We start from the raw sequence: 27995 nt of genomic DNA on the forward strand, positions 1-27995 counted from the left end.
CCAGGTGCGAACATATGCACGAAAATAATCATTCATTTATCAGCAAAGAACAAGACATGAAATTAATACATTTGGCAAATAAAGGGAAATATACGGATTTCCCGGAGAAATTAGAAATTTATTTAGCACAGAAACAAAATATACAGTACATAATTTAAATGAAAATTTGAATGAAGAAAATCTATTATTTAAATTGGCCAACAAATATGTAAAATGAAAGAAGAGGATAAATAGATAACATTAACTGTAGTTTCTCATCCCCCTACTCCTCCCCTCCTCCCAGGTGGTCAAGATTGTGATAAAGCCCTCCCTTATGCGCTCATAGCCTCAGACTGCCACAACTATAGGTAGTAAGTGTATGGCTGGTGAGCGAGTAGGCTTCCTCCGCTCTGACAATATATATAAGTTTAGTTTCATTCATACACACAAAGAATTTTTGCACTAATTTTAGTCTGTTTAACATAGTTTCATTTAAAAGAGCAAATACTAGCCGAAAATTCAAGGATATGATGGGAGGTTCAAACCGCTCTGTCGAAATTCCAGCCCAACACCAACATAGGACAATTCCATTCGACCAGATATAATCAATTACACATTTAGATCTTCAGAAGTCTAATAATTCAATGGTGTATCAGTTCATTCTAGGAAGTGTTCTAACAACAAGGCAAAGATTTTAACTTTGGTAGTACATCAGCTGACTTTTTAATATGGTTAAAGCGGGCATAAACAGTAACAAGAAAATTTTTATCTTTGACTGATTTTTCCAAGCAAACCAGCTGACGTTTTAATACGTGTTTTAAAGTGTTATGTAACATACAAACAGCCAGCTGAACTATTTATAAGTATTTTAAAGTGTTCTATTACATAAAAAAACATTACCAAGAAATGTTATTTTGTATGTGTTAAAATAAGGTTATATACTGACAATGTTTTATGTATAGCTGAATGATGTTAGTTTTCAAGATATGGGGAATCTTGCTTTATGAGGTAGAAATCCCTGCTGAAGGTAGTGTGAGCTCCCGAAATGTGTATGAATGAAATAATTGTACAAAATCAGGAACTTGATAATATATTGACAGGGCGGACCAAACCATCAGCCACAGTATATTTATACAGTACTAAACAGATATTTGACTATCACTAGAAGTGCATAGCTAACAAATGAGATGTCAATAACAACTGCACTGATAGGGATATGGAAGGCATTTAGGACTACTATTGCAACCCCAACACACTGTGTAATCATAAATAATGTTTATTTTATATATTTCAAAAATAAGCATCTGTGCTGCAAGTTTGAAAACAAGACTGTTTAATTAATTTATTTAAATTTCACTGTATGTCATTAGTTCAAGTGATTCAGTGTGTATTAAGAATGCAAGAGAACAGTAGTAAAAATATTTTCAAATGGTGCAAAATCTCTTCCTCATCACCACGATTCCATTCATCCTCTCTTCTGATAACATGGCATTTCCCTTCACTGTATTAAACAATCAGATTGGAAAGAGTATAAATAATTGAACTGGACTACAATACACTTGGACAAACTAGACAATACTACTTGAAAAGGGTCTCAGTTGCAGACCTTCAGCACTGGTGCCATCTAGAAAGCCTGCCTACATTCCAATAGTACTTCTGCCTAGCAGCAAATGCAGAATTGTATGGTTCCTATGTACGTTGAGAGTATTCAGCCCTAAGGCTGGCTAGATCCTTAACAGCTCTGCCATCAGCTGTCATAGATGGCCTAGGTATCACTGAAGAGGTGTACAAATAAAATGAGCCTTAGCTAATCTAATTTTGTTGGACGACGACGATATGGAGTGTCAATACTTTTTATGCCCTCCACTAATAAACTATATTAGTTGGGAAGGAAACTGTAAACTGATCCATCAAAGCTGTTTAACAAACACATACAAAGCAGGACATAGGATGATAAAATTTAAATAGGTATAGAAAATGTTCAATAAACTTTATTCAATGAAACAGAACATAACATAACATAAAATATAAGTTACACATAAGTCATTCACAATTAATTTGAGAGTGTACTCATGCTCGAGAAAAACTGCATTTGCTCAGCTTATCATTAGTTATTAATATGGCTGTGTGAGTACTCTATTTTTGAGTTTTTGTTGAGCTTTCTTCAAGGCTCAAATTCAAGTCAAGCTCAATCAAACCCTCGAGCTCAAGCTGAGTTCTTCTCAAGTTACAAATGATATAAACGATAGCCAAAAATAATGATATATCATTATCGTACTACATATGGAAGGCACGTTTAGTATTACTTCCATTGATCGCCTCAATGGTTGGTTGGTTACTGAAGAAGAAAGAATAAGTTTGGAGTTATAACTTCTATGGCCAAGAAACCTCAAATCCAAACTGAAAACAAAATACCCTTACATCGTCTTAAAAACCCAAAGGTGTTCAGTGGTGCATAACCTCACCATTACTTGCTTGTGCAATCATGCATTTGATTCACTGTTCTTTTTTTTTGTTTTTTTTTTCTTTTTTCAGTTTTTCTTTAGTGTGAATGGGAATGAAAATTTATATTTTCAAAAAGTTGTCAGGCTTTGAACAAAATTGGGAGATGACATTCCGGTAGCGGGATTAGCAACTGGAACCTGACAAACAAGCAGCCAGATAAAACTAGTGAAGCAACCCCAAATTCTAGTCTCAGCAAACCGTTTAAACAACCCACAACAGCTGTTATCTGGAAATATGTAGCTCTTGCTTAAAAACATTACAAATTTCAAAACCGACTTTCAACCTATTAGGCCGTGTTCCGTACGTTTAGTACGTGCTGAAGAGATGTTAAGTACAGTATCTAAGAGGTTGAAAGTTAGTTTCGATTACAATGCGGTCGTGAAAATTCAATATTCATTGACTTAGCCCTCAACGGGTAACTTAAACGCACTCTATAGTGTGATGGTAGTAGTACCAGACCTGTAGCTTAGATCCTTTCCAACAGAACAAAGATGGCCTAGTCCACCATAGCTCAACTGGTAGAGCAACCGACGTGAAATCGGGAGGTTGTGGGTTCGGATCCCACTGGTGTCCGGTTGGCCATTTTTGTTCTGTACTTAACATCTCTTCAGCACGTACTAAACGTACGGAACATGACCTAATAGGTTGAAAGTCGGTTTCGATTACAATGCGGTCGTGAAAATTCAATATTCATTACAAATTTCAACCAGCAATAAAACATCAGAGGCTGTGTTTATGAGTTAAGCATAAAGAGCAGAAATTACTTATGAAATCCAAGGACGAAGTATCCCGTAAAATAAAGAACACTGAGCATCCTTCCCAAACAAGGAAAACTCAGTGATATGATAGATTTGTCTCGTAAACGAGATATAAATGAAAAATTGCAGAACATGTTATGAAGATGACAGGTGAATGGATAGCAAAAAGCTTTCATCCCTACAGTACAGCAGAAGATGGTTTTCTTAAACTGATTAAATATCTACCCAAACAAAAAATTCCATTTAAAATAATATTTTCAGGATGAGTTATTCCAGAACTTTAAGAAAATGTCCATTACGAAAGATTTATACACATCAAAGGCAACTGATTAATTTATTGCTTTAAAAGTCAATAAACACTTTTGTTTAGGGAACAGTCCTTTACCAACAGAACATACCACAAAATAAATTTCAGATAAAACATAAAAATGAAAAAAATATTGCAAGTGTGATGAATTTTCTAAGAACAATAAATTCAAGCATCAGACATATTGTGCATATGCACTTCAACTGGTATTAAAGGATTCTTAAAAAACAAACAAATTCCTTGGCACTACTAACGTATTACAATAGCTCAATGTAGGTTGCACACCATTCGACAAAGAAGTCACTAGAATTAAGCCAGGCTAATGAACCTCACTGGAATAGTGCATATACTATGCTCAGAAGGTTAGTTGACTAGAAACAAGCAATTTCAGAAGAGTAAAAACTAAAACTGAAAATCTAACTTCTGAGGAAAGGGATCTGGCTAACTGTTACATAAAAATCTTAAAACCATTAAGATGATGCAACTACTATAGCCTCAACTGACTCTCTGCCTAAGCTTTCAACAGTACAGTAGAACCTCGATTATACGTTCCCGGAAACTACGTTTTCCCGTATTATTCGTTCAAATTACGTGAGCATCTTAATTAAATCACGTTGTAAAAATCCTGCATTATCCGTTCCTCGAAGAAACGATTTCCCGGATCAACCGTCCAGAAATTTCAGTCCCATCAACGCTAAATCTTTGATCACGCGTTTTTCAAGAAACTTTATCTCACGAAAGGATGGCTACGGCATACTTATGGGTCTTGGTGTTAACGTCCCGTCATTGCGGTAATTTGAGGAAGTAGGCCTACTGTACTGGAAAAGCGATTGGCGGTGAACTTGAACTTGCATAAAGGACCATCTTAGCCTCGCATTCGGAAAACATAAAGCAGAATGTGTCCACAACAATTGGAAGGAGACAGGGCACATTTAGACAGCTCTACTTGAAGACGGAACCAGTTTCGTCAAATTATGTCCAGGGTTAGATTTTTTTTTACTTTTTTCGAGTGTATCACCGAACAGGTTTTCGGCACTTCCCTCAGGGCACTGTATAGTCACTGGGCTTTCAGGCAGGAATCGAAACTGCTCCTTCTTAAGTAACACAAATTCAGTATTTTAATATTATCATATACGATTATGTTATCGAGACCAGAACAGATGTTACACCTTACACACGGTACCGTACATAAAGCCATGGGAGGTTTTGAGATTGCCTATTACTGTTTTGGTTCTAATATAAGACTGGGAATTTCACGTTTTTGTGTTAAAATGTTAGAAAAACCGCAGCCGTTTTATTTGCGCACGTTCCATTTAAAAACTTTGTATCATTTCGCACTCGTACAGACTTGTACAGCAAGCGCGCTTTCCAGCTGAGCTCAAGGTCACAAATAATCATAATTTCGGAAGTGTTAATGATATCTTTTCTCTTTCCAATTTGACTGATTAATGACGAGTGGAATTGAATATAATGCATTCGAAAACTTTCAAAATTTACATTCGAAACATACTGTATTCTCGATTCAACATAACCTTTAAAAGTCGATGTAGGCCTAATTTAAATTTACGCGGTAAAATATTTCCATCAACTGACTACGAACAGTATACCGGTGACCAAATTACAATGAAAGATTTAAAAAAAGGATTTTGCCATCATATTTGGCGCTTTTGTATCTAATGTGCTTTATTTTACTAGATGAATTAAAAACTACTTGTGGTCGATTGTTGTGTGGCTTGGCGTTACGGGTATTAGATTTTTCGAAGAGTTTGGCTGATCAAAGTTGCTGAACTGAAATAAGTTTTCAGAGGAAACTGATGAAGTTTCCCCGGTAAAATTGAATGTAAAGTTTCAAGATTTTTAAGTCACGTGCCGGTAAGTATGTTTAAAGCCTGCCCCGCGGTCTAACTTGCCTGCCTCTTACCTAGAGGGTATGGGTTCGATTCCCGGCCAGGTCAGGCATTTTTACCTGGATATGAGGGCTGGTTTCAGGTTCACTCATTCTACGATTACCTTTAATTGAGGAGCTATTTAATGGTGACATGGCGACCCTGGTCTAGAGAGCTAGGAATAACGGCCGAGAGGATTCGTCACACTGACCATGCGTCACCTCGTAATCTGCAGGCCTTTGGACCGAGCAGCGGTCGCTTAGTAAGCAGAAGGCCCATTGGGGCTGTACTTTGGTTTGGTTTAGGGGTGTTTGTAAGATTATAAGTATACATATTTCATTTTTGTGATGTTTAGTAAAATTGTTGATGGTTCATTCGTTCCCGGATTTTCCGTTTTCCCATGTTGTACGGTTTTTATCCGTGGTCCCTCCAAAAACAGAGAATCGAGGTTCCACTGTATTACCTTTAATTTATGCAATAAAATCAACCCTTTCAAGAATGTTTTATCCAATCTCATCACGGGGAAAAATATTTGTGAGAGCTTTGCTCAAATCAATTAAATCACATTTTCCACTGAAATTTATTAATAACAAGGAATAAGATCTGGCAATGGTTCTTCATCCTAGATATAAAACAGTGATGTAAACAAGTACAAACAAAGTGTAATTTCCCTACAACTTAACATGGTACTAATGAACTTGAAGTAAGGAATTCATTTTCATATTCTACTAGTATCATTACTTAGAAAGAATCAGCACATGTCTACAGATTTGCATCAGTTCAACATTTCTGATTGTTTATTTGGTTATTAATTTGACATATTCTTCATAACATTTTTGTTAAATTTGTAAGTTTCATAGAGTGCATAATATTTCAGAATCACGTAAGAAACTAAGTAAAACGTCACAGGCTTCACTTTGGAATGCCCTTATATTTGAAGAATGCTTGCCAGAAGCCTTTTGCCTCAGTCAGCCACAAACAAGTAGATGCCTATTTAGATGGCAGCTGTTTAACAGAAGGTCATGTCAATAAGTTGGTGTTTTTGCACCAAAATGTATAACTCGGTTATCTGTCTCCTGTTGACTCATCATTTTCCATTACACAGCGCAGTGACAGCATGGGAATGCCCTCGCTTTTTAGTTCAGGTCCGTGCTTAGTATTGTGTTGATCTGTCACTCTGTCTGTTCTAGAGGTGTGAAGTGTTACTTCAGGGTATAATTCTCATAATGAGTCCACATGTGTACACGGTAGAGGAAAGAGTATTTATGTAAGATAATTATGTGAAAACAGAGTCTTGCAGGGAAGTCGTTAGACAACTTGTAACTATTTCCAGGTGTACGCCCTCCACATAGAGAAACTCACAAATAAAGTGAGAGGAGCTGGTTCTTTACTCGAAAAGAAACAAAGTATTAAAAAATAGGTACTTAACGAGAAAAAAGTAAATGAAATAACAGAAAGGTTAGAACATACTCCTACAAAATCCCTAAGACGACTTGTACAAGAAGCCGGGGTTTCGAAGAGCTCAGCATGGTGGGCTACGAAAATTTTAAAATTGAAACCATTCAAGGTAACTATAATTTTCTTAATTTTAATTGTTATCTCATGTCATGCATGGCTGAAATGAATAAAGTGCTGTCCTTGTAGCTATGCTGCAGAGCAGGAAGTGATGAGTCACCGGAAGGCAGATAAGCTGGGTGCGCCTCCTGGCCAACCGATGAGAGAAACTCACTGTATGTGTACAGTGCAGTAATTTAATTATCTGAACAATTTAAGTGACACTGGTTAGCATGGGCCTACTTAAATATTCAGACACTTTGTTTCCCAGTACACATTTTCTTAGCAGTCTGAAAAACGTTCAGCAGAACAGTGCTTAAGCAAACTGTCGCATTTGCCCAGCTTAAGTTATGTTCAATCACAAGATGTCAAGGGTATTAAAGATTTTTCACAACTAGGTATGTTTTACATATTTTTTAAAAACTCTACTTGGCTAAAATTCAAAACTAAAAAAAACTCAATTCAGAAAATTACTACTTGCACAGCCCTAGTTATTTACACAGAATATAACATGTATATCATTATGGATGAAAATAAATAATCTATGGAGCATCATCCAACTCCCTTTTTGTACACTGTGGCATCTATTTAACCATCTCTTCCATTTTTTCTTCATTAAAGAATTCATACTCCAATATGAAAAACTCAGCACTGGTAGCAGCGAAGGAGGAGAATACTGCTGTCACATATTAGCCCACCATGAGAGGAGACCTAATCCAGGTTCATTGATACTTGCCTAGAACAAAAAGTGATATACAAGGTGTATCAAAATCAACAGCAAACCTTCCAAGAATGAATTTCTCATACATGGAGAGAAGAAATGATGATGATGATGATGATGATGATGATGCTTGTAGTTTAAAGGGGCCTAACATCGAGGCATCGGCTCCTAAAGATACGAAATGGCAACAAAAATTTCAAAACCATCCAATGTCCAAAATAAGAAAATGTTATGAAGAATGAATGGATGGACATGAACCCAGGAAAAAAAAACCCAATAAACTAACAAACAAATAACAGTTGATCCGACTCAAAAAAAAAAAAAAAAGGTCATAAATAATAGTATTACTGACCAAGGGACCACTTATAAAGCACAGTCCTGAATCAAGGATGCTTGATGTCTAAAGGAGTCCAAAACCCATGTCTAAGGCCCCACAGAATGGTACATGACGCGAGTAAAGTAGAACCGTGGTATTTGCCATGTTGGGGTACTAATCAAAAGTAGCAAAGACTCACGGGGTTCCACACAAGATGGTACAGCTCACAAGTATTGTACTTCGTACAGGTAACGCAGACCTATGCTGTTTCTCACACAATGGTGCCACTCATAGCCAACGCAAACCAATGAGGTTTCTCACCTAGGTGTACTAGTCACGGGTGCCGGTATTCTCATGGTGTTCCTCACATAGTGGGTACTAATCAGAGGCAACGCAGACCCACGGTGTCGCTCACATAGTGGTACAACTCACAGGCAACGCCCAGACCCGCGGTGTTGCTCACATGGGTACGACGCACGGGTACTGGAAACCCACATACTAGGCTCTTTGCTGCTACTAACCACAAACCTATTTCGTACCTAATTTAGTGGTACTACTCGCAAGTACAGGCAACCCATGGTGTTCCCCACGTGATGGTACGAATCAAAAGTAGTTTCATGGTTCTAATTCAATCATCCCTTGGTCGCCCCTTTTAGTCGCCTCTCACGACAGGTAGGGGTACCGTGGGTGTATTATTCACCTGCGTCCCCCACCCACAGGGGGTAAAGAGAGAGAGAAAAGAAGAAGAAAGAAGGGATCCGTCACTTCAAAAAATGAAGTAACGGACGAAGAAAGGCAAGGGCCACGAAGGGCGTGAAAATAAAAGACTCCCTAGGCCTCAAATGCTCTAATACCATCAGGGTCAGAAAAGAACAAGAGTTGACCAAGGGAGGTCGGACAGGACAGACGTAAGTGAGGAGCCTGGCACAAGTAAGTGGAAGCAATGACAAGACTCAGCTAAGGGCCCCGTGGTCGCCAATCCACACTCCCAAGTTGAGAGCCCCTTGTAGTCGCCTCTTGCAACAGGCAGGGGATTCTGCAGGTGTATTCTACATGTGTGTCCCCCACCCGCAGGGGGTGAGAGAAGAAACAAAGGGTTATGACAACAATGGATAGCACTGTTACACTGAAATATGTCTGTGACACCACCTGTTCAAGCATCAGATTAAAAGTTCAGTGACCTCCTACCTGAATACAGGACTCCGTTCATCTTTGCACCGAGTGCCAAACACAATTAAGAAATGTCTGGTGTAGTGTGTACTATCTGGCAGGCAGTCACAACGCATGCATGTCGAATACACGACAGCTTTATGTGTCCCTAAAAGTAAGGATAATTTAGGGGAAGGTCACTACATAACCTTGCACTGCGACCAATTAGATCTACTAAGCTTCTTCCACTTTAGTCTCCCGGTATAACTCTGCTTTTATTGATAAATCTACTAAGGGGATATTAGAGATTTCACTTAAATCAATAAAGTGACTCACAAGAGTCCATTTCGTTCTTGAAGTTGTTTCCAAGGAGTCCCTTGCCTGTCAAATAGAAGTGGGACACCGTTATTCCCACAAGTCCGAGGCTTGCTTCAAATATTCTGAGCTCGGTAAATTGTGTGAATCTCTTTAACAGGTCACAGAGTATGTGTTCAGCAGTTTGATCTGCTTTGTGACATCTAACACAAGGAGGATTCACATGAATTCCAATCGTATAGATGTCCCTTTAGCCTGCAATGACCAGTGAGTAGATCAGTTGTCCATTTCCAATTTCTTCCTCTCATATGAAGTAGTTCATTTGCTCTACTTTCAGTTAGCTGTTTTATATGAGCTTTTGGATACTTCATCAATTTTTTGCTGCAGAAGAGCAGGTGTTATTAGATCTGGGTCTGTATATGGTTCAAATGAAATGATTGCTCATTTTATTTTAGTTTGATTTACAATCTCTCTCACAAGTTGCCAGTCCTCTCTGTTTGTTCTATTCCTAAAACACAGGCGTGGTAGCTCCTGTTCTCTCAGAGTCATCAATTATTACTGAGTCTGGAAATAAACTGTAATCAATTTATTTCGAGTTGCTTTCTCAGGCGAAGTAAAGCTTCCATCCGGTAGCTTAATGAGCTAAAATTATGATAGCACCTTTAGCCATTAGTTCCATGAGTCTACCATTGGTGGATAAATTCTCTGTATCCTAACAGTACTTCCACCATGAATCCAATTTGGCTTTCCTCAGGGCAATATTGTGACTAGTGAGGACAAACCTATAGTGTCCCAATCACCCCAACTCTTTAGACCACCAAGGAACACTCCTTGGTGAGTGAGCTTCTTTAATCTTACAATTTTGGAAACAGGATAAGAGAATGGCTTGTAGTTCATCAACAACCAACTCCAATAAAGGACGAATGTTTCCAGGCAATCACAATGTGCGCATGGAAAGTTGGTTTAGCATCGACAACAGCTTAATACACAGTGGAATTTATCTGTCCCCGAAGATAAAAGGTTAGGTGTTTAAAGTCAGGAGAATGTGGTCGCCAAGTAACTAGTCCACCTCTACAAATACAGCACCCAGGATAATGTACATTAAAGTGCCTGCAGGCGTCATACATGAAGTTGTTAAAATATTTCTTTGAGTTTCAACTTTACTTACTTACTATGTCATTTATTACAAAATTTAAAACAGAAAATTTCAAATCATAAATGAATAAAATCTATTAAATTAGTCACTACATGCTAAAATTTTAATCTGCTCTGTCTTGGAACTTACGTCCTTATTTACATCTAAAAAAGAAATAAAATGTTTCATTGTGTCTAAATTTACCTTTACTTTGTCATTTTGTAAAACACTTTAAAATTAAATCATTTTCAATTTGTAAAATAAATAACACCCATTAAGTTAGTCACTATGTTGAACTTAAAACATTTTCTGCTCTCTTCTTGAAAATTTCTCCTTTCCTTAAGTCTGGTATATTTCTGAGACCTCTCACATAAATCAGAATTTCCTCCTCTTAATCCTGTCTGACCATGCTAGCCATTTTAATTGTCCAATTCTTCAGTTTCAACTTGCTACCAAATTTATCCACAAATTAAAATGACATTACACTGGTCTGAACCAAACAATATGTCCTCGCTTGCTGTCTTTTTTTTTTTTTGCAAGTTGCTTTACGTCGGACTGACACAGGTAGGTCTTTTGGCGACGATGGGATAGGAAGAGGCTAGGAGTGGGAAGGAAGCGACCGTGGCCTCAATTAAGGTACAGCCCCAGCATTTGCCTGGTGTGAAAATGGAAAACCAAGGAAAACCATCTTCAGGGCTGTCGACAGTGGGATTCGAACCCACTATCTCCCGAATACTGGATCCTGGCCGCACATAAGCGACTGCAGCTATCGAGCTCGGTCCGCTTGCTGTCAATGACCATATGGGGCGAGCTGCTATGCTGCCAGTTACATAATGACCATGCTAGCCATTTTAACCGTCAAATTCTTCAGTTTCAACTGGTTACCAAATTTATCCATGAACGAAATATCATTACACTAGTCTGAATTAAACAAACATTTTCTTGCTCTTTGCTTGCTGTCAATGACCTTACAAAGCGCGCTGCTACTTGTTGCTATGCTGCCGGTTGTAAGTAAAGTTGAAACACAAAGAAATATTTTAACAATTTCAAGATTTATATGTAATTGTTCTGTTGATAAGTATATTTGTACCAATGTACCAAGTCCAAAGATTAGTTGATGTTTTGGCACCACTGAAGAAGACAGTAGTTAGCTCTCGAAACATGTATGGTAATTAAGTATAGTAAAATATGTCAAGTACTGACAAGGCGGGAAAGTATTCTATAGAAATATGAATATAAATCTATACAGACAGGATTAACCAACATGATTAAAGTAATCAATTCTGAAGTACAGCTGTTGATAGGATGCTAGTGGCATGTCTTTCAAGAAAACAAGCAATGTAATACACAAGAAATCTAAATAGTTTTATCCAGTACACCTGTCCAGCAGTAATCACCAAAATTCCGGCCCAGATTTTAACAGATAACCTCTACTGATGAGATGATTGGATAGCTACATGGAGAGTTGGAGACCATCCACATGCGTTGGTTTTGTAAATTCTGGATTCCATCCCTTGTGAATGTTGCCTCATCCGTGAACAATACAACAGCTGTGAAGTTGGGATTCGTACTACATGATGAAAGAATCGCCAGCAGAATGTTACTCTTGCAGGACAGTCTGCAGGAGACAAGGCTTGTACATGCTGTAGAAGATTAGGATACAACTGTTGGTCAGCAGTCTCCAGATTGTTATATGTGGCACATACATCTGATGTCTTTGCCCTCTTGTGCTGACTCCAGGACTTTGATCTAGCAGCTGATAATGCAGAAATTCCATCAAACAATTCTTAGAGTTAGTGGCATTTAGCATTACATCTGATTACTTTGAACAGGGTGAAATGAGCTCAAAATGTAGGGTTTTTTTTGTATGGTTCACGGTGTGGGTTACTGTAGTCGTGTCCTAGTTCATGAACCATATTTTACAACTGGCTTTACATCGCACCAACACATATAGATCTTATGGCGACAATCGGATAGGAAAGGCCTAGTAGTTGGAACGCTGTAGCCTTAACCACAGAAAACCATTTTCAGGGCTGCCGACAGTGGGGCTTGAACCCACTATCTCTCGAATGCAATCTCACAGCTACAGTCCCCAACCGCACAGCCAACTTGTGAACCATGGGCAACGACTGAGTGGCGTAGCAAGTGGTCCTGAGAGTTGGGATAGCAGTTACTATGGAACGGGAGTGGGCATTTTAGACATATTCTGAGTCATGGCCCTCTTCGTGCTCAGGCAGCTAGGACTACAGTAGAACCACGATCATTCGAAATCAATTAATTAAAAATCTTGCACAATTCGAAGAAGCTCTTGTTCCAGGAAACATGAGGTATGGTTTTGCATGTTATTTAAACTGTTTAATTCGAAATACGGATAACTCGTAATTCAAAGAACAATGTCGGTCCCATTACCAAAATTCAGACATTTATTCAAAACTGCCTTTACATTAAAAAAAAAAAAGTATATTACAAAGTAATTTAATTTCAAAATTTCTTCGCGTCATGAAAGAACGAGTCTTCCGGAACGTGCAGGGGTAGCTTTCTGCACTTTCACTCACTTCAGTGTGTCTACAGTGTGCTTCATATGTACAAAGTTCGAGTGAAATCGTAATTATTTTGTATAAAGCGTTTTAAGGAACGCCACAATATCACATAGCAGGCAGTGTGCGGAGAAACATAATCCGCGAACACTAGCGATGCCGACAGTTGGCGAAAAAGCATGGTTCATATAATCAATGGTCTCTTTCCCCTGATTTCTCTTTCATATTCCTTTCTTGCAGACCTGTTGGCACTCATTCTTTTCACATGACCAAACCACTTCAGTCTTGCCTTTTGGATCTTCTGGAGTAAGGAGTCTTCTAGTCCTACGTCTTCTCTAAATTTTTCATTCCTGATTTTATCCCTCCTGGTCTTCTGGATCATTGTGCGTAGGAACTTCATTTCTGCTGCTTGGAGTTTTGAGTTGTCCTTTCTTGTTAATGTAGCGGTTTCCAGGGTGTATGTGAGGATATGAGTGTAGTATGATTTATACAGTGTCATCATGGTTTTGAGTGGTAGCTGTCTTACTTGGAGGTAAAAATGTATTGCTTTGCTGATTCGACTGTTTACTTCATATTTAGCTAATTCATCCTTGGACATTATACTACCGACGTACTTAAATTCTGTGACACTGTCCAGCTTAGTGCCATTTAGCATGATTTCTGGCTGATTGTCACCCTTCTGTACCTTCAACACCACCATTTTAGCCTTGTTGATATCTCTCAAACTCCTGACTCCACCCCTGCAGTCTCTCTTCTACATCATAGATCATGGAAGACTCCTGACAAAAATGAGTGCTACTGGACTAGAAAAAAAGAGTGAATGAATGGGTGGCTATATTTCTAGAAAATAGAACTCAGAGAATTAGAGTAGGCGAAGCTTTATCTGACCCTGTAATAATTAAGAGGGGAATTCCTCAAGGCAGTATCATTGGACCTTTATGTTTTCTTATATATATCAATGGTATGTGTAAAGAAGTGGAATCAGAGATAAGGCTATTTGCAGATGATGTTATTTTGTACAGAGTAATAAATAAGTTACAGGATTGTGAGTGGCTGCAGGGTGACCTCGATAGTGTTGTGAGATGGACAGTGGGCAATGGTATGATGATAAACGGGGTTAAAAGTCAGGTTGTGAGTTTCACAAATAGGAAAAGTCCTCTCAATTTTAATTACTGTGTTAATGGGATGAAAGTTCCTTTTGGGGATCATTGTAAGTACCTAGGTGTTAATATAAGAAAAGACCTTCATTGGGGTAATCACATAAATGGGATTGTAAATAAAGGGTACAGATCTTTGCACATGGTTATGAGGGTATTTAGGGGTTGTAGTAAGGATGTAAAGGAGAGGGCATATAAGTCTCTGGTAAGACGCCAACTAGAGTATGGTTCCAGTGTATGGGACCCTCAACAGGATTACTTGATTCAAGAACTGGAAAAAATCCAAAGAAAAGCAGCTTGATTTATTCTGGGTGATTTCCGACAAAAGAGTAGCATTACAAAAATGTTGTAAAGTTTGGACTAGGAAGACTTGGGAGAAAGGAGACGAGCTGCTCGATTAAGTGGTATATGATTGAAATAATAACATTAAGTTATTTATTAGACCACCTAATCAATACAAAAGTACAAGACATCTAAAAATGCAAACGGTACAGTAATCAAAAGATAAAGCATTTTGTATTGATTAGGTGGTCTAATAAATAACTTAATGTTATTATTTCAATCAAATATCATCAATACGGACCAAAAATGATATTTATTACATGTAAGTGGTATATTCCGAGCTGTCAGTGGAGAGATGGCGTGGGAGGATATCAGTAGACGAATAAGTTTGAGTGGTGTCTTTAAAAGTAGGAAAGATCACAATATGAAGATAAAGTTGGAATTCAAGAGGACAAATTGGGGCAAATATTCATTTATAGGAAGGGGAGTTAGGCATTGGAATAACTTACCAAGGGAAATGTTCAATAATTTTCCAATTCCTATGCGATCATTTAAGAAAAGGCTAGGAAAACAGTAGGGAATCTGCCACCTGGGCGACTGCCCTATATGCAGATCAGTAGTGATTGATTGATTGATCTTTCTCTGAGTTACCCCAAATTACTACATCATCTGCAAATGCAAATGCTTTTAAGTCTTGTTGCCCCTTTTCTTTTAGCGCCTTTAATATGGTATCCATTACAATGATAAATAATAGGGGCGACAAAGCACTACCTTGTTGTACTCCCCTTTTTGTCTCAAACCAGTCTGACAGTCCAGAACCGACTTGTACACAACTTCTGGTTTTCTTGTAAAGCACCTTAACTTTTGAAATTAGACTGTCTCGAACTTCAAGCTTTTTCAGGCACTCCCAAATAAGTTCCCTTGGTATGCTGTCATAGGCCTTTTCCATGTCAAGGAACAATATTGTCAGTGCTGATGAAACTGCATTTTTAATTTTTCTTGTTCCGAACCCGGACTTACAGTTTTAAAGGAGAGAAGTGCCAGCTAAGAAATCGTACAAGGGTAGGGGTCACTGTATTGTGCTGCAATGTACACGGAAGCGAGAGACTTCCTTCCCTTGTCATATGAAAGTTCAAACAGCCACAAAGTTTTAAAGGAGTCTGGCACTTTCTGTGCAAGTACAAGACATCTAAAAATGCAAACGGTACAGTAATCAAAAGATAAAGCATTTGCACAGGAGAGCCAGCATAATTTGTCCTCATCTTCGAATTTGGTTGCGTGAGGTTATGTTTGCCATTGTTTTATCCAAATGCATTATTTGAGTATTGTAAATACACCTTGTTGGATACATTTTGAAAGTAGAGTTTTCCATGGCATTTGAAACGTTTAAACTAAGATTCAAGGTGATTCCATGCATTCATGGGCGAGATTTGGCATTTCTGAATTACGAGACAAGGCGGCCATGGACAAGTGACATGGTGGGAAATCATACAAGGACAGTCATTGTACTGTGTTGTAATACAGATGGAAGCAAGAGACTCTTTCCCCTCGTCATAGGAAAGTTTGATAAGCCATGATGTTTTAAAGGCATTAGCTACTTTTGGTGCAAGTAAAAGGCATCTAAAATGAAAACAGTACAGTAATCCAATGAATAAAGCACTTTCACAGGGGAGCCAGTATGGATTTCTCCTCGTCTTTGAATAATTTTTCTCTTTTTTAAAATTTCATTGCGTGAGGTTATGTTTGTCGGTGAGTTATCCAAATGCATTATTTGAATACTGTAAATGCACCTTGTTGGATGGATACATTTTGGAATTTATTTTTCTATGGCATTTGAAATGTTTAAACTGTGAATCACCGAGCTCGATAGCTGCAGTCGCTTAAGTGCGGCTAGTATCCAGTATTCGGGAGATAGTAGCTTCGAACCCCACTATCGGCAGCCCTGAAAATGGTTTTCCATGGTTTCCCATTTTCACACCAGGCAAATGCTGGAGCTGTACCTTAATTAAGGCCATGGACGCTTCCTTCCCACTCCTAGCCCTTCCTTGTCCCATCGTCGCCATAAGACCTATATGTGTCGGTGCGACGTAAAGCCAACAGAAAAAAAAAAAAAAAAAAAAAAAAATCAAGTTTTCTTTATTTTGATTTCATTGCATGAGGTTATGTTTGCCGGTGAGTTATCCAAGTGCATTATTTGAATATTGTAAATGCACCTTGTTGGATACATTTTGGAAAAAAAAATTTCCATGGCATTTAAGAGCTTTAAACTGTGAATCAAGGTTAACTGCATGCAGTAATGGGTCTTAGAATATATTGTGACGCCGCAAGGGTTGGCATTTGCGAAGTACGTGTTGGCGGTTAATTCAAAATCACGTAATTCGAAGTTCGATTTTTGCGTCCCAACGACTTTGAATTAACGAGGTTTTACTGTATATGTATATTCACATTCAAATGCAAGATATCCCACCTCGATGTTTACATCAGAATTAAACTCAGGTGAAAAAGACCATAGTTTCCCCACTACTCAACTATGATTCAGTTTCTATTGTAGTACAAAGTTGTTGTAATCCTTTACAAATACGTACCGTTAACATGTATGGAACCTTATCATCTTCCTTATTTTCCTCAGATGTGGAAGCAGTTTCTGGTTTCTGTGGACCCACTGGTGAGGTTTCTGTGAAGGTTTCTGCAGTTACACGAAACCGAATTTGCTCACCTGCATTAAAGTAATCAATACTTTAAATCTGAACACTTTGCAGCAGGATATGATTCTTATCAATTTTTGATTTTTACAAGCATGTTAATCAACACTAAAACAACTAACATTCTTTGCATTTTTCAACCAAAGACTTTAAATAAATTGCATAAATTTATTAAAAAACTTCAGCATATATATAATATTGAAAGTTCTTGACATACTAAGTATTAGCAGTACTAGCTGCTGGAAAAGCAACAGTTATTCATGACTGTTTAATGTATTCCATTGGTATTTGTTGGATGATGATAGAAAAACGAATAATTTTTGTGGCTCTTGATATCAAGGTGGTGGTTTTTATATGAAGAATCTTTACAGGAAATAAGTTTAATGTTGGGAGGAATCTGTTCTTTAACAAAAATATATTTCTGTACAAAAGATATTTTGTAATTTTACTTTGTATTGAATGAACTCTTAAAAAATGTTCTTTAACTTCATTCTGGTGAGGGCAACATACAGCCGATCAAGAAATCATGTCATTGATGGTCATAATAAAAGCCAGGACGATGGAGAATCACTGTATTTTCTTTTGAGTTTGTAAGGAAATTTGGTGTGAACATGAGAACGACATCTTTTGCAATTTAAAATTTCTTTGGAAAACAACTCTTATTGGAATCCCTGTGGAAATTTACTCTCAATAGCATCCTTTTGGGTTAGGTGTTATCTGCATGCCAACTTATACCGTCTTGTGCCTTCTAGTATACAATAATTTTTTATTTATTTTCCTAGAACTCCCTCATTTAATCATCCTAGTGAATTCTTGATTCCTCTGAAATGACATTACATGACACAACTTACAAGTCAATCACTTGCAACACTGTAGTTAACTATAGAGATTATAGAGATAGGACTTCCAGCTCCTAACTACATGGATTAGAAAGTCAAGAGAGAATTCTCTCTCGTGCACATGTTCTATGTCCCCTGGGATCTTTTAAAATTCCATGTGGTAATGGTGTTCCTTTGACTGAGGTCCTCACTGATTTATAAGTAGTGTGGATCACTAAAAATTGTGTGTCAGAGGAATAATAATAGTAGTAGTATGCATGTTATATTGATTAGGATCTTTTTTAAATAACCACTGAAGCTACAGACCATCCAACTGTCTCACCTCTTCATTTCATTTACTCTTTCAGACCTATTTAATCTCACAAAGAAGAATTCTCTAGAAAGAAGGTTGAAAAGTAGAAACAAGCTTGTCAGGGGGTAAGAAGAAACAGATCTATTATTATTATTATTATTATTATTACTATTATTATTATTATTATTATTATTATTAATGCTTCAGCTATAAAGTAATAGAATTCAAGTGTTGTAATCTAGAAGGGCGTGCCTACCAATTTTCACACTCTGATTGTGCTGCTGTTTAGCAACAAAAGCATAATTCGATTGGGTGGTTCAGTTAATTTTATTTTATTGGGTGACAACTGAGATCTTTAACAATTCAACAACACTGATATGAAAAGTCAAGATTTTTGACTGCCCTTCAAAAGTAGACTACCTTGGCTGGAAATGAAATGGCATAGGCCTATGGTTTTTAGTGCCGGGAGAGTCCTAAGACATGTTTGGCTCGCCAGGTGCAAGTCTTTCGAGTTGACGTCCGTAGGCAACCTGCGCGTCGTGATGAAGATGACACATACACCCAGTCCCCGTGTCAGGGAAATTAACTAATCATGGTAAAAATTCTCAACCCTGCCGGGAATCGAACCCGGGCCCCTGTGACCAAAGACCAGCATGCTAACCATTTAGCCATGGAGCCAGACACCTTGGCTGGAATCATAAGTTAGACACTACCACTGATCCACCAAGGCAGATAGATATAGAAAAGCTAGTAATGATTAAGGCGATGAAGATGCTAGTGTACCAAGCTCGATAGGTGCAGTCACTTAAGTGCGGCCAGGATCCAGTATTCGGGAGATATTGGGTTCGAACCCCACTGTCGGCAGCCCTGAAGATGGTTTTGCGTGGTTTCCCATTTTCACACCACGCAAATGCTGGGGCTGTACCTTAATTAAGGCCACGGCCGCTTCCTTCCCAGTCCTAGCCCTTTCCTCTCCCATCATCACCATAAGATCTATCTGTGTCGGTGTGACGAAAAGCCAATAGCAAAAAAGATGGTAGTGTGTGAAGATCTGGACTTTATGATAAAGACTAGCTGACGTACCCGTGCTTCGCTACGCAATTCTACATTGTATACAGAATTCTAGGCTAGGTAGTGTACACGTTGTGAGCAAGATTGTACTAAATTGCATAGCTCTTAGCGTTACCATAGAAACGCGACGGGAAAGTCACCAAACGTCTCTTCTCATATGAAGACTGGGTTAGGGAATTTTCATTGTAAGGGTAGGTCCGCTTGCCTACCATCAATCACAATCAAGTTGGGGAGTTTTCAGTATAATGGCAAACACTCAATTCCACCTGCCTTTTTACATCCTCAGAAAGACTGTCTTAGTAGTTTTCCCAACTGAAATGAACATATGTCTTTACAATGATGTCAGTAGGAATGACACGATTAAAAGCAATGCTTTCATAAGAAATACTTGATGAGATGAAAAATCACGCATTTTCTCACTTTTAACGAACAGTACTACACTTCCAGTCTAACAATCCAAAGTTCCAGAGAGCTGGAATGACCAAGCCACAGACAGCCATGATCCGTGAACACTCCTTGTCTTTTTTCGGTGGGGGGGTGGAGGAGGGGGTCGAATAATGGAGAGTCCCGGGGCAAAAACTATGTCCTTTTTTCTAATCTCCTTCCTACGAGTACCCGATAAATCAAAAAATCTGAATTCACTCACTGCACTTGTGGCGGAAAGAACTATCTGACTTGAAGGTAAATTCTTCCTCCAAGCCAGAGGAGAAACCACTCTTCACTGCTGATTTGGAATAAAATTAATGTAGAATTTAATAAAAGTGAAGAAGAAGATCCTTTTTTTTAAGAAATGGCTCTTTTCAGGGTTGAATTTTGAGTTATTTAGTGAATTGTGGTGCTATAATTTGGAATAGGCCTAAATTGCAATTCTAGACCAGGTCATACTACTACTACTACTACTAAGTGAGCCTCTGCCTTAAAATGTGCACACTGCTCATTCAAAGCAGCGCATCAGAGTAGGGATCAAATAGATGGAATACTATGATGAACCAGTGTGTTACGCACCAGCATTATCAGGAAATGTATGAACCAGAGGAATGGAATACTAAAGAAGAAAGTTTTCTAACTCCCCAGCTATTTTCCGCCAATATTCAGTCAGGCTGTCATACTCAGTACGCAGCAGTAATCCCATCCATCAGAGTTGAGTGGCAGCATAGGAGACAAAGAACATCACAACAAACAATGGTCAATATAATGTTATTGTTGATTAATGTCATGAGCTTTCGATATTGTACCAGCAGGCCTTCACATTTCGTTTTCTTCTGACTCTGAAATACCACTCTTATCATACTCGATACGATAAAACTGAATAAAACATAAATAATCGAAATTGTAATCTCTCTACCTTTTGTTACACACTGTAGTACTTTTCGATAGGACCAATAACATAAGTATTTAAAAGTTAAGTTTTAGGTGCTTTCCCCTAAATTACAATTTCATTCAGGGTGAATAAAGTTTTTTATAGCCTAGACTGTAGTTTCTTATTCCCCGACTCTCCTATACCGATTTTCCTTAAATTCTGTTAATCCATTTTCTCGTGGCTCGGCGTTGATATGGACTTGGCAACAAAAATACAAATTCACGAATATCGTCATCATAGCCGGTACGTTAAAAATGTATAAGACATAAATATTTGGAAATTTAATGCTATATAACTTTAGTTACGTAGTATTTTTCGATAGGACCACTAATAACAAATATTTGAGACTTAAATTTTAGGCCTTCCTCTAAACTACCATTTCACTCAGCGTTAATAAAATTATTTATAGCCTAGATTGTAGCAACTTATTCTCCGACTTTTCATACCAATTAAATTTTAGGCCATCCCTTAAACTACAATTTCTCTCAGCGTGAATACGTATATTTATAACCTTGATTATAGCGACTTATCCCCGGCTTTTACATACCAATTTTCATTAAGATAGGACCTCTAATAACAAATATTTGAGAATTAAATTTTAGACCTTCCCCTAAACTACCATTTCTCTCAGCGTGAATAAGATTATTTATGGCCTAGATTGCAGCGGCCTATTCCCGGACTTTAGATACTGATTTTCATTAAATTCGCTTCAGCCGTTTTCTCGTGATGCGAGTACAGACAGAAATTACGGAAAATTGAAAAGTGCATTTCCTTGTTACTATGCACACGACCGATACAGAAATACCATTCTTTTTAATTTTTGAGCAATGTACAGACAAAACTCTTATTTTATATATATATATTGATTCCCATTAGGAACCTGATCTGGAGTTTATCTCAATCCCTCCTCTGATATCTTGCACTGAACATATTAGCCTATCCTGTGCATGTGTTCCTGGTAGGGGAAACAGGGGCAATATGACAAACTGGCAGTATTTTTTTCACTAAGTTGGCTACCACATGACTCTGGACACAATCTCTCACATAACTTACTTTCAGTCTGAGATTAGCATTGGTAGGGGGTTGTCTGTTGGCACGATCGCACTAAAATATCACAGATATGTGTAGGCTTAAGTAGTAATGTATTCCCAACTTACTTAAGTGTTAGCTGAATCTTAATTGTAAGACTTTTGTCGATTATAAGGACAAACTGCTTCCTAAGCAGCCTGGGGCAAGTTGACGAATTTGTCATTTTACCACAGGCCAGGTACAGTGAAACTTTGTATGTTCCTCATTAACAAGTTTTCCCACTTACCACGTAGTAAATTCAAAGTCCCGATTCTCATCGTATTAAATCTATATAAAAATACCTTGCTTATCACGAATTTTTGCTAGTACCGCTTAGTACGATTACAAATCTCCTAGCCCTGAAAATGTTATCTGTCATCCCTTGTGAAAGAAACGAGATTTCCAACTCTGGTAAGAACTATCGCTACAGTTGCGTTATTTCACAGGATAAATTGCACCTTCGGAGAGCAAGCAGTTAGCTTCAGGAATGTTCAGTTTTGCATGCCACTTCGCAGCGAGATTGATGAATAACACAGTGAGCCATTCAGAAGTTAGAAATTTATTTTATGTTTAGTGGTACAGTGAAGGGTAGTGAATATTTATCGCATGATAGCCTATATCTTGATTAGGAACATAATTGCGTGAAGTTGATTAGTATGGTGCATATTTGTCTTGTGATAGCCTAGTTATGGATACAGAAAAAGTAATGAAATTCGTTACTAATAAAGACAAAACTAAAATCTGTCAGAAAGTGGACTCACATCTGCATCTTTAAGCGCACAGAGGTGGCGTGAAGAGTCGGTCTTACGTGAATGTTGAAACTCGCACCCTCGAGCTTCGACTCGATCACTCGAGTTGGTCCTGGTTGAACTTTTGTCCGATTCAAAATGGCGGCTAGTCATTCCTCGTTGTCGCATACGGTCGAGTGTAACCTCCAGTTCATTGTCTAATAATGTGACCAAAAAATAATGTTTAAAACTCACTGTTATGAAATAAAATGCTTCTAACATTTGTTTTAGAAAGAGTGTGGCTGCAATAACACTTCGATATTTTTATGGGCCCCCATGCAAATGTTTTCATATTTGTTGAAAACTTTTAAGAAGCCACATACTATGGAAATGGGCCTGTAATTCTGTACATTTCCATGACCTTATGTTTTATGTATCAGACATATTCTTGATATTTTCCACATTTCTGGGAACACACTTGTATCTAAGATTAAACATGTAACATAAAGGCGGAAACACACTACTGTCACCTCACGTGAACTCACGCTGAGCAGTGTCATCGTGGACTGAAAATTGATGTTGTCACTGCATGTGGCATGAAGACAGGAAACACACTGTCCTCACGTTCGTGCTTTGCCTCATGGCATGTTATATGTATGTATGCTAGTTGCTTTACGTCGCACCGACACAGATAGGTCTTATGGCGACAACGGGACAGGGAAGGGCTGGGAGTGGGAAGGAAGCGGCCGTGGCCTTAATTAAGGTACAGCCCCAGCATTTGCCTGGTGTGAAAATGATCGCATGTTACTTCATCAGATTCTAATGAGCTTTAAATTGCCCATGCTATTTCTGTTCCCACAAATTTGCAGAGGGAAGAAAAGTGCAAATATCACAATTTGGTAAGGGAGCTAAATGGACATCCGGAAAGATTTCAAGTGTACTTCAAGTTGAACAAAGAAGAATTCAATTACTTGCATGATCTCATCAAGGATGAAATTGTTGGCCAAAATAGACAATGCCGAGAAGCTGCTAATAATAATAATAATAATAATAATAATAATAATAATAATAATAATAATTGTATGGCCCCAGCTACCGTATGCAAGCATTTTAATTTGATGCCATTTAGCTGCTTGCTCGTCAATTTTGATGTTCTGAGTTAATCTAGGAATATTAGATGACAGAAAAATCCAAATCTCTCTTGGGCGTCTAGGGCTGGGTTTTAATGAATTTTGTCAGGTGAACACCAAACATGTTACCAGAGATCTTTTACATGCCGACATTGTACAACATGGACTTTTTCTGTCCTTCCAACACCCGACTACCTCTGCAGGTTTAAACCTGCTATCTTGGGATCCAGAGGCCGACACTACTCCTAATCCACAGAGGGATCTCTCTACACTGAACAGAAGTTAGCTGTATACTTAAGAAAATTGTATTATTATTATTATTATCATCATTATTGCCATAGCCTCTGTAGCTCAAGCAGCAGCACGCCGGCTTCTCACTGCTGGGTTCCATGGTTCAAATCCAGGTCGTTCCATGTGAGATTTGAGCTGGACAAAGCAGAGGCGAGGCAGGTTTTTCTTCGGGTACTCCGGTTTTCCCTGTCATCTTTCATTCCAGTAACACTCTCCAATATCATTTCATTTCATCTGTCAGTCATTAATCACTGCCCCAGAGGAGCGAGAAAGGCTTCGGATGCCGGCAAAATTACTATCTTCGCCGCTAAATGGGCGCTTCGTTCATTCCATTCCTGAGCCGGTCAAATGACTGGAAACAGGCTGTGGACTTTTTTCATTATTATTGCCATAGCTATCATAAATGCAGGTGGCTGTTTCCACCGATTGCCTATTCAAATTACTTCACATTAGGTGTCACCTGTGAACTTTATTGTAATTCCTTTCCTACTTCGTCGCATGCGTTGTACCTCATTTACTGGTTTCTATTGTTAATTGAAACTACATCACAGATTTTCATGCACCCGCACCAATTCAATTAACATTTCTTCCATATTGCTAAAAAAAAACAGCTTCCAATGACACCTCACGTTACCAAATATGTGCTAGAGTAGAAAACTGTGCTCTGCGTGAAAGCACTGTCATCTAGTTCTACGTCACAATGATGTCAGACGACGTGAACATCCGTGACATGAGCTGCAGTGTGATCACTCTACATTTCGTACACTGTGGAAAAGGCATAGCACATCTTTCTGGACGAGTTAGATTGCGATACGATACACGTGAACTCACAGACGGGAAGGTAGTGTGTTTCCGTCTTAATGATTGCATTAAGATAGGGTATTCCTGAAGCGATTTTAAAACAATACTTGAAGAAACCGCGAGAGGTAAGCCTATAGTTTAATTTATTATTATTATTATTATTATTGCTAGTTGCTTTACATCGCACCAACACAGATAAGTCTTATGGTGATGATGGGACAGAAAAGGCTTAAAAATGGGAAGGAAGCGGTCGTGGCCTTAATTAAGGTACAGCCCCAGCATTTGCCTGGTGTGAAAATGGGAAACCATGGAAAACCATCTTCAGGGCTGCCGACTATCTCCCGGATGCGAGCTCACAGTTGCACACTTCTAATCGCACGGCCAACTCGACAGGTAGTAGTTTAATGAGTAAGAAATTCAGGCAATAACTTAATCTAAATAGCACGTTTTAGTATACAGCTCATTCAGAAGTTCCCTTTATTTCTTTGCAGGACTTGTCAGTGCATGGCAGAAGGCTCCGCAGTGTTTTCACAAGTGAGCAATTCAAAAGAACTGCAGCAGTATATTACCGAGCTCAATCGAATGTTTTTCAGACTTGCTAGGATTCAGTGTAGGAAAACTGTTTATGAATTTGCAGAGAAGAAAGAAAATCGAATATCCTTTCAATAAAGCCAAATGCCTGGGGCTGAGTAAATCCATGAAGACATACAATTTTTGAATGAGAACTCCTGAGGCCACATCCATTAATTTATATATTTTAAACTTGGTGTTCCAAAGATACAAACCCTGTGAACATCCCTCTCAGTTTCTCCCCAAATGGCAACATCAGCAAAAAAATGCATTAAGATCTTCCTTATACTACTCCTTTGAGTTCATTTATAATAGTAGCCATGAATGAAATGAAGAGCAGTAGGGAAAGAGAACTCCCTTCTTGGACTCCTCTTCTTGTTTTAAACTACTGAGATCTTCCATCTCCTGTCTGCACACTACTTTAACAACCATCATACAACATCTGAACTTGGTTACGTGAACGCTGGTGATCCACGAAATATCACTGTAATATTTGTCACAAATTGAAGAGAGTACTTGTTTTTACTCAAATAAAGTCTCAAATCCCAGGTTGATTAAGAAATAATACGAAATATTTTATTTTAGAGAATACATACTTTACTGCCTTACAACTATTTCTGCTATGTCGCAGCGCTTCCGTACGGGTTTTGTTTGTCCAACACTGTCGCCTGTGATGTATTTGCGCACTGAAGTTCTTTGGTGTCGTGTTATTGATTTTTTCTCATTCGATGTAATTTGATGGGCTGTCACTTCAAGAGCACTATAACTGATTCATTAAACGATTTATTGGTCCAGGGATCATGCTATTTTCCTTTTAATATATATATATATATATATATGTACTGGTCCAGGGATCATTCTATATTTGGTTCAACAAAATACCCGCACTCCCATTCGTCGGTGCCAGCCAACGAGCTAGAAAGAGAGCTAGAGCTCGTTGGTGCCAGCCCTGGACATTAAGAAAAAACAAACGACGGTGCGAGCAGCGGAATGCAAGACATATGGACAAAGATAACAAAGATCACAGACATAGCACTCCCATTCATCGGTGCCAGCCCTGGACCTCAAGAAAGAAACAAAAAACGGCGCAAGCAGCGGAATGCAACATAATGGACTCCTGTTTACAGCTCGTATGTACGTACTCATATTTCTTGCTAGTAATGACGGTATTTCTTAATCTACCTGGGATTTGAGACTTTATTTCAGTAAATCAATGATTACCTTCAATTTGTGACAAATATTACAGTGATATTTCGTGGATCACCAGCGTTCACGTAACCTCTGAACTTTAATTAGTGCTTCTGGGATGTTATGTTTTTCTAAACATTCCCATATTTTTCCTCTCTGCACCCTGTCATATGCTTTTTCCAAGTCCAAAAACACTATCATCAAGTCCATCCCTTTTTCCTAAAACTTTTCCATTAACTGGCTGAGTGAAAAATTTAGATCTGCGGCTCCTCTATTTCTTCTAAATCCACGTTGTTCCTCTTCAAATTGCTCTTCTATTATTTCTCTCACTCTCTGTTCTATAATCTTTTCCATTATCTTAAGGCAGTGTGACAAAAGGGTGATGCCTCTATAATTGGTGCACTTCGTTCTATTTCATTTTTTAAACAATGGTATATAATTTTCTCTTCCAATCATATGGCAACCTTTTCTCTTTCCATACAACTTCTAGTGTTTGATGTAGCCACTGTATTCCAGCTGCCTTAATCATGTCTGCTGTTAATCCATCTGCACCTACAGACTTTTCACTTTTCATTTCCTTCAGGGCATTTTCTGTCTCTTTCCAAATAATTGGAGGTTGTTTCTTCTGTAATTCATTAGTAACTTTGGTAACCTGTTCTTGTTCACGCTCCCCATTCAATACTTTTCCAAATAATTCTTCTCTGATTTCTACCATGTCTCTTATAATGATCCCATCCTCTGTTTCAATAGAATTTCTTCCCAATGTGATTTTTTACTTTTCATCAACCTATATAACATTTTCTGATTTCCTTTACTATCGTCCTCAATTCTTTGATGAACAGTTTCTAGCTCTTCTGCTTTTTTTCTTTCACCACTCTTTCTGCCTGGAGTTTCTTTTCCTATATTCCTGTTCCAGTCTTCCTATTTTTTCATTGTCCTTTAGTACAATTCCTAAAGCCTCATTATGTTTTACAACATCTTTGTTTTTCTTTGCCATGTTTTTTCTTTTATTGTAAGCTTTACTCTATCATTCCACCAACTTGTTTCTTTCTCCTTAACTTCACCTTTCGTTTCACCACATACTTTTATAGCACAATTATTACTGTTGCTCTAAATGCATTCTACTCTTCATCAACACTACCTCTCTCATTTTTTGGCAATTTAGTTGCTATCAAACTTTGAAAATCCTTCTTGATTTCTTCATTTTTCAGTTTCCATTCTTTAATCTTTGGCAATCTTTTTACTGCAGGTGTATCTTTAATTAGGCAATTTAGATCCACTACTAGAAGTCTGTGGTCACTATCCAAGCTTTCACTTGGGATAACTTTTGTATCCATCACTTTTTCTCCAATTA

The 27995-nt window shown here is 38.1% G+C and overlaps 1 protein-coding gene across 1 annotated transcript in view; it reads right to left on the bottom strand.

Moving 5' to 3' along the window:
* Nucleotides 1-1954: 1954 nt before the first annotated feature.
* Nucleotides 1955-27995, bottom strand: part of Polr3H (RNA polymerase III subunit H) — a 43773-nt gene continuing 17732 nt past the window's right edge. Inside the window, exons 4-5 of the mRNA XM_067147451.2 lie at nt 17187-17317; nt 1955-7725 (exon numbers count right to left, since the gene is read on the bottom strand). Of these exons, the coding sequence (XP_067003552.1) occupies nt 7672-7725; nt 17187-17317 (185 nt within the window). The 3' untranslated portion in view covers nt 1955-7671. The remainder of the gene's footprint in view (nt 7726-17186; nt 17318-27995) is intronic.

The sequence above is a fragment of the Anabrus simplex genome, chromosome 5, assembly GCF_040414725.1.
Source record: "Anabrus simplex isolate iqAnaSimp1 chromosome 5, ASM4041472v1, whole genome shotgun sequence".
In the NCBI taxonomy this organism is placed as follows: Eukaryota; Metazoa; Arthropoda; class Insecta; order Orthoptera; family Tettigoniidae; genus Anabrus; species Anabrus simplex.